General features: G+C 50.3%; 1 protein-coding gene across 1 annotated transcript; it reads right to left on the bottom strand.

Moving 5' to 3' along the window:
* Positions 1 to 4,471: 4,471 nt before the first annotated feature.
* FOXE3 (forkhead box E3) lies at positions 4,472 to 6,240 on the bottom strand. The gene has a single exon (XM_036893089.2). It carries the CDS (start codon positions 6,109 to 6,111, stop codon positions 5,164 to 5,166), a length of 948 nt encoding a protein of 315 aa, XP_036748984.2. The 5' UTR covers positions 6,112 to 6,240; the 3' UTR covers positions 4,472 to 5,163.
* Between the last annotated feature and the right edge of the window lie 1,768 nt (positions 6,241 to 8,008).

Raw genomic sequence — 8,008 nt, 5'->3', positions numbered from 1 at the left:
TCAGCACCACCCTGGACCCAAAGCCATCCCTCCATTGTTCCAAGTCTCCCAAACTCAGGATGCAGCCCCTCAGCTCACTTATAAGAACTCCTAAGGAACTCAGCACGTTCCCCTGACTCTATCCTTCTGCCAAAACATCATGCCTCATTTTCATAACACTGAACTACCTTCCCAGCTTCCAGGTAAGTAGCACAGGCTGAACCCGGAGAATGCAACCTCCCATTCCCCTCTTCGTCAACCCCCCAAAATGAAAGTCTAAAAAAACACAGCTCTGACTCAACTATTTCATTGTCCAAGTGCACATTTAGCTTCTCATTGCTAAAATAATCATCTTCGTTTCTCATATGCAAAATTTTCCCCAAAATTTATCTCAACTAAAACAAACAAATAAACCCAGAAAAAGGAAGATATGGCATCCTGGAAGCAGAAGATTCAATACAGGATAGGGATGGAGGAAATTCCAAGGAAAACAGTGCAGAGAAATGTCAGAACCATGTGACCGCAGACATGGAACACAATCAGCCCAGAGTGGAGCTGGAGGACAGAGGGCTCTGGGAGACAGACCACCAGGAGAGGAAGAACACAACAACCCAAGGCAATGACAGAGTTCCTGAAAAGTTTGACCTTGTGAAAACTTGTACCACAGTGCTATTGGAAAACACAGGAAGATTTAGCCACAGATACAAAGAAAGCTGAGCAAATGAAAAAGAGGACATCAACTCCAGGGAAACTAAAAAGTTGCACACACACAAAAAAGGAATCGTCATGGCACAGTAGTAGCTTATCAGAGGACAATACATAAATATATAGTAATAATAATGTAAAGGTTAAAAATGAATTTAACCAGAAATTGGTAATTTGGGTGGGATGGGAAGAAATAGGTATTTTAGAGATAAATGATGATGTATCACAATAGGAAGTTAATCATTACTGTTTCAAGAGAGAGGAATATAAGCATGGAAAGACCAAAGTGTATTCCACAAAAGATGAATATGAATTGAAATTAGATGCAGCTAGGCACAAAACAGGTTTGAGAGAAGGGAAAGACACCATCAAAGGCCTTTGATTGCTATTTTTTTTTGGTATCATTAATCTACAATTACATGAAGAACATTATGTTTACTAGCCTTCCCCCATCACCAAGTCCCCCCCACAAACCCCATTACAGTCACTGTCCATAAGCATAGTAAGATGCTGTAAAATCACTACTTGTCTTCTCTGTGTTGCACAGCCCTCCCCGTACCCCCACACACACTATACATGCTAATCGTAATGCCCCCTTTCTTTATTCCCCCCCCTTATCCCTCCCTTCCAACCCATCCTTCCCAGTCCCTTTCCCTTTGGTAACTGTTAGTCCATTCTTGGGTTCTGTGATTCTGCTGCTGTTTGGTTCCTTCAGTTTTTTTCTTTGTTCTTATACTCCATAGATGAGTGAAATCATTTGGTACTTGTCTTTCTCCACCTGGCTTATTTCACTGAGCATAATACCCTCTAGCTCCATCCATGTTGTTGCAGATGGTAGGACTTGTTTTCTTCTTATGGCTGAATAATATTCCATTGTATATATGTACCACATCTTCTTTATCCACTCATCTACTGATAGACACTCAGGTTGCTTCCATTTCTTGGCTATTGTAAACAGTGCTGCGATAAACATAGGATAGGGGTACATCTGTCTTTTTCAAACTGGGCTGCTGCATTCTTAGGGTAAATTCCTAGAAGTGAAATTCCTGGGTCAAATGGTATTTCTATTTTGAATTTTTTGAGGAACCTCCATACTGCTTTCCACAATGGTTGAAATAGTTTACATTCCCATCAGCAGTGTAGGAGGGTTCCCCTTTCTCCACAACGTCGCCAACATTTGTTGTTGTTTGTCTTTTGGATGGTGGCCATCCTGACTGGTGTGAGGTGATATCTCATTGTGGTTTTAATTTGCATTTCTCTGATGACTAGCGATGTGGAGCATCTTCTCATGTGTCTCTTGGCCATCTGAATTTCTTCTTTGGAGAACTGTCTGTTCAGCTCCTCTGCCCATTTTTTAATTGGATTATTTGCTTTTTGTTTGTTGAGGTGTGTGATCTCTTTATATATTTTGGATGCCTTTGATTGTTATTTAACTTGTTAGATTATATGCTTGCTTTAATTTAATAAAAACAAAAATCAAGTGTTAAAAATGTGTTTGAAGTTGACTTCTAGTTTTCTGCAAGAATTAAGGAGGGTGAGGTAGAGTATTTACTTAATATTTCTGAAATCTCTATTCAGATTATTTTCTCTAAAGAGGGGAGGGAGGATAATACTGAAATCTCATTTCTAGAAAAAAATTGCTTAGTGCTTTTTAAAGACAGACTTGGATTAGGGCTTTTGTTTGTGTTTCAACATCTACCAAAGTCAAAATTCTTAGAGCACTCTATGCCATGTAGCTTCCCAGGCAAAAACTCTATGAAGGCATAAACAGTCTCATATTTGTATTTGCACCTTGGCCTTAGAGCCTAGCACAAGCCTGGCATGCAGTAAGCCCTCAACGCTGTTGAATAAAGGAAAATCAAAGAGGCATTTTTAAAATAAAATCTTTCTGATTTTCCAACTCAGCAGTGACATTCTTAGTATTTCCAACAGATATTTCCCACCTATCCTCATTGTTCCAAGATCCTAGGGACAGAGACCTGCAGGGTGTAGGCAAGAATGAAATTCAGAACTCATAAAGCACTTCCTTGGCTTCAGCGGAGTGAGAAGGGTTCTCCCCTTCACAGGAAATTTCTTGGATTTGGAAGGAATTTTTCAAGAGGTGCTCTGAGGCAGGAAGAGGGGCTGTAACACCATCTGGAGCAGAAGAAAGTTTTCAGTTTGATCTTTTTGGAGCTCTGCTCCTTAGAGATCTTTGCTACCTGCTGGGCCCCAAGGAGGAGCAATTTTTTCATGTGACAAATGGAGAAATAACCTCCACCTCCATCTCTTTCACCTTCTTTTGCCTCTTTTGCAAGTGACTGTAAGGGCTGCAAATGAGAAGGTGACACAGCACTGTCAACCCAGATTATTCAGTAGTCAGTAACGGCATTGGACAGTAGAGCTTCAGTCAGTCAGTCAGTCAGTCAACAAACACTAAGTAAAGGGCTACTATGCATCAGGGAAATTATATATGATTTTTGCTCAAAGGGGTTAAGAGCTGAGGGAGGGGCCAATCCAGTGCATTTTATACCAGCCTGTGCATACTCACCTTCCTGCCTCCAAAGAGAGCCTTCACTGCCCTCTCAGATTTCCTGCACCTTCGCCTCTCTGAGCTGCCTACTCTCCACCCTTAACAGCCATCACCACCCCAGAGCTTTAAACTCCTGTCTCTAAGAGAGGTGCATCAGGCACATTCAACTTGCAACTCACGTTTATCTGGGCCCAAGGCACACTGATCCCCTCCCCAACCTTCTCCACACCTAATCCAGGCCTATTAGACTGGGACCCCTGGGGCAGAGCAGCTTGGACAAGCCTGATGCTTAACATTTGGGTGAGCACCAGAGAGCAGGACAGGGTCAAAGGCCAACTCCCTCCCTCATACCAACAACCTCTAAGTGGGCTCAGTGCTGCCCTGTCCTTGGTGCTGGGGACAATCAGGAATCAGCTCAGTCCCTGCTGCCCCAGCTCCCAATCCAGCAAGCAAGGTAAGACAGGAGGCAAAGGTATTGCTGCGGAGTCCAGTACCAGAATTTTGGCGGGAGATGCGTGGTTCTACAGCCTGGTCCTACTCCTTAAAGTAAGGAGCTTTGGCCTTTTAAACTGAGCCCCAAGCCTTGGCCCAGTGCCTTTCCTCCAGAATACTATGCATACTTACCACCTGGGAATTTTGTTAAAATGCAGAACCTGATGCTTCAGTGAGTATGAGGTAGACCCTGAGAGTCTGCATTTCTAACAAGTTCTCAGGTGATGCTGAAGGTCTGTGGACCACACCTGGAGTACTCAAGGCTCTAGAGCACATATCTCACTTCCCTGAATACTGATTGATAATGTGTCTTCCCCAAGGATCCATAAGCTCTATAAGGCAGGGATCTGGCCCATTTATTTAGTGATGCATTCCCAGTGCCTAACACAGTGCTTGGTACATTCAATAAGCACTTGTTGGAGGTATGGCCAATGCTCCCTTATCCATGTGAACTGGGAATAATCCCACACAGTAGACAAATCCACTGGCCAAATGCACTCATGTGGACACCCCATCTCATGTCTACCAGCCTCTGGGATACAGCAGGTGATGGCATTTTACTAGACATACTATGTGCACAGCTATGACTTAAATACATCCGAATTCTACTTCATGAACCTTTGTCTGATAAGTCACGAGGGGACTCTCACCTGCTATGGCAACCCGAGATTTTGAACAAAGCTACTCTCATAAGTCACCAGCCAGCACACCAAGCCCAGCAGGTTTATTCATTCTTTTTAATTAAACCAGCTTTAATTTAAAAAATAACAACCTAGTTAAGTTCTAAGTTATCCAGATAATGGTCAACCAAACTAACTCCCCTTTCAGTCAGGAGTTCCTGGTGCTGCTTGCCTCAGAAATCTCGAACTGTCCTCAGGGTCTGGAGCAGCACTACCAGTGTGTCTATGTGGAAGGAGAGTTCTTTCCCAGTAAGAAATTGCCTCAGGTGGGCGGGGATGGGAGGGACAACCCTGCGGGGAAATGAAGGGAAGACAGCAAGAGAGTCATGAGCCTGGGAGTCTGACCCCTAATAAGTTGTAAGAACACGAGGAAAGGTTGAAGAAATAAGGAACCAGTAGAGGAGGTGGCTTGAGATCTCAGTCCGGCTTCCCAGGGCTTGGAATGCACCAGCAACCTGGGATTGGGGCTCATTGGTGGTAACCCAGCTCCTAGACATGGGACCCCTAACAGCGCTGGCAGAGTGCACAGACGGGGACTCCTAGTGGAGGGAGAAGAAATAAGGGGCTCACAAACCCGAGTAGGGGTCGGGGGCTCAGTCCTGTGAAGATATGGTGGGAGTCTCCCCAGAGATGCGGAACAAAGATGAAACAGGTGTGCTCAGTCCAAGAGGCAGAAATGGGGAGCTCAGAGCAGTTCTCCGAGCCAAGAGGGCAGAGCGAGGGGGCATTCACAGGCAGTGCCCCAGTCCTGCGGGAGAGGGGCCCTCAGGCTGCTCCGGCCGGTGGCGAAGGGGCTCACAGGTAGCGCTCCAGGCCCGGCGCGTAGCCCGGCTGCCGCAGGTAGGCGTCCCCCTGGCTGAGCGGGCCGAGCGCGGCTGCCGACCCCGCCAAGGCCAGCAGAGGCTCAGCGGCAAGCGGGCCGGGGCCGGGCCCGGGCCGCGCCGGGGGCAGCCCCAGGCGCTCGGGGGCCTGCGAGTAGAGCGGTGGGGGTGCGGCGGCCGGGCAAGGCGGGAAAGCGGCGCTGGCGTCGGGCGCGGCGCAGCAGGGCGGCTCGGGGGCCATCAGTCCCGCCAGCTCGGGCTGCAGGCTCACCAGGCTGTCGACGCTGAAGAGGCGCGCGGGCGGCGAGGGGCCCGGGGCGGCGGGGGACGGCGGCGCGAGCAGCCCGGGGCCGGGCGCGTAGGGCGCGTAGGGGAAGGACAGCGGGCCGGCGGCGGGCCCGGGCGGCGCGGCCGGGAGCGCGGGCAGCTCGGCACGCTTGAAGCGCTTGCGGCGCCGCAGGAAGCTGCCGTTGTCGAACATGTCGGCGGCCGCCGGGTCGAGCGTCCAGTAGTTGCCCTTGCCCGGGTTGCCCGGCTCGCGGGGCACCTTGACGAAGCAGTCGTTGAGCGTGAGGTTGTGGCGGATGCTGTTCTGCCACTTGCGCGGGCTGTCGCGGTAGAAGGCGAAGCGCTCGGTGATGAAGCGGTAGATGGCGGCCAGCGTGAGGCGGCGGCCCGGGGCGTGCGCCAGCGCCATAGCGATGAGCGCGATGTACGAGTAGGGAGGCTTCCCGCGCTGCAGGGGCCGCCGCCGCCGCCGTCCGGGGCCTGGCGCGGGCGCGGGCTCCGGCTCCCCGCGGCCCGCGGCCGCCTCCTCGGGCTCCGGCCCTGGCTCAGCTCCGGCGAGCGGGGACGGCGGCGGCCCCGACGGCACGACCAAGGGCGGGGCCGGGAAGCCGGAGAAAGCGGCGGGTGGCTCCATGTCGCCGCGCCCTGTCAACGGGATGCTGCAGCCCCTGCTCGGGCGCCTCAGAGAGGGCAGGGGCCGCTGACCTGCTCTATATAAACACAGCTCCCCTCCCCCGCCTCCCTACCAAGGGAGAGGGCTCGACCTTCCTCGCTGGCCAGCGCCTTCCCCCTAATTTGCTTTCCGAATCCCCCTACTATGCTCACAGTTCCCCCTACATTTTGCCCCTCCCTGCTCTCAGCCCTTGGGGTCAGTCTTCCCCAGACAAGCCCTATCCCTTCCCCTTCTTCACTGCGCCCGTCCTGGCTCCATCCCACCTGATCTGATCAGTGCCCTCCCCTCTCCACCACTCCCTCGGCCCTCCCCTTTGGGTCAATGCCAACCACAAATCTACCCATTCTGGGACTATAATTTCACTTTCTGCACCACCACTCCCCCATTTTGCTTATCCCAGCTGAGTCCTGTCCTCTCCATTCTTCCTAGTCTCTTCCCAGTCCTTCCGACCGCAAAGATGAGACAGAGATGAGAGCCACCGAGGGCCGCCTTGCCAGCCCTCAGCTTCCCATGGCTGTACTGGTCAGGAAGGTGTCAGGCCCACTCTTGGACATGAGAAGGGTATCTGGGGGGACAGGCAAACAAGGAGGCTGACTTTGTCTTAGGGAAGGATGTTTGGTGGCTCCAGGGCCACTATTTCCTCTCTCTGTTACCTCCCCCACTCCCTATCATGTCCAGGCCACCTGTGAGCATCCTTTGAAAAAACAAAATTATGAAAAGTAGTCCAACTGCAGATTTGGGAACCAGAGGACTGACAGCTTTACATCAAGAGCCCCTGGAAAATCTGTAACTCAGAGCTGTCTTTCTGGCTGCCTCTTCTCTGTGCCCCTTCTGTTCTAGAAAAAGGGCTCCCTTTCTCTCTCTCTCTGTCTCTCTCTGTCTCTCTCTCTCTCTCTCTCACACACACACACACACACACACACAGCATGCGCACTGGGGAGATACACAAAGCCGACCTGCATAACTGGAAGTTCCAAGGACCAGTTACTGGGTCAGAGAGAGACCCCCAAGTGCTTCCACAGACTGGAAGTCTGAAAGAGCTGCTTACTGACCCAGAAATGCCAGGTTCACATGGCACTGGGGCTGGGGTGGGGGTGTCTCCACAGTTTTTATTAAAAACTCACTGTGGGAAACACCAACCACCACCACCATCCAGATGAGGCTTGTCTGAAAGAGGCTTGCCTTGGGGGCAGGCAAGATGAAGGCAGCAGGGCTGGCTGGGGTTAGGTGAGGCAAGTGAAGCATCTAAGATGTACACTTTAAGGGGGCACTCACTCTCAAGGTGGCACAAGTGCAGTGGTCAGCACTTGAAAGCTGGGGCCTCCTTTAATTTGGGGTCTTAAGTGCCTCATCCTAGTTCTGGCCCTGATGTGACATGCTCCTGGGTACAGATGACCAAAGCTAACTACAGCAGACCTGGGGCCTAGGGCTTCCAAATCCAAACTCGAAACTCAAGGGCCCCAATCTTCCAGCTCTAGTCTTAGGTGATAATACAACAGCCACATTACTGAGCATTTTGTATGTGACAAACACTTCAGATGCATTATCTGTCTTCAGCATGAACACCTTCTGAGGTAGGTACTGTGATTACCCCTGTTTTGCAGATGAGGAAGCTAAGGTTCTGAGAGGTTATGTGACCTACCTAATTTAACACAGCTAGTCAAATGGTAGGGCTGGAATGAAACCCAGAGTTCAGAACACCAGTACCGTGACTCTTCTAAGAACACTATATTTTAAAGCTGGGACTATAATTTTACTCTAGAGTTCTAGTTCTCACAACTACAGCTGCAAAGTTGATACCTAGCATCTCTCCTGACCTCCAGGTTAGCATATTCAAGTGTTCATTGGATATCACCCT

Source organism: Manis pentadactyla, chromosome 4 (assembly GCF_030020395.1).
Source record: "Manis pentadactyla isolate mManPen7 chromosome 4, mManPen7.hap1, whole genome shotgun sequence".
NCBI classification, from domain to species: Eukaryota; Metazoa; Chordata; class Mammalia; order Pholidota; family Manidae; genus Manis; species Manis pentadactyla.
The sequence above is the reverse complement of the archived record's forward strand: the minus strand, read 5'-3'. Positions and strand labels throughout refer to the sequence as shown.

Bases quoted from the DNA above. Each gene is read 5' to 3' on its own strand.
- FOXE3 (XM_036893089.2), bottom strand. From the start codon at position 6,111: ATGGAGCCACCCGCCGCTTTCTCCGGCTTCCCGGCCCCGCCCTTGGTC.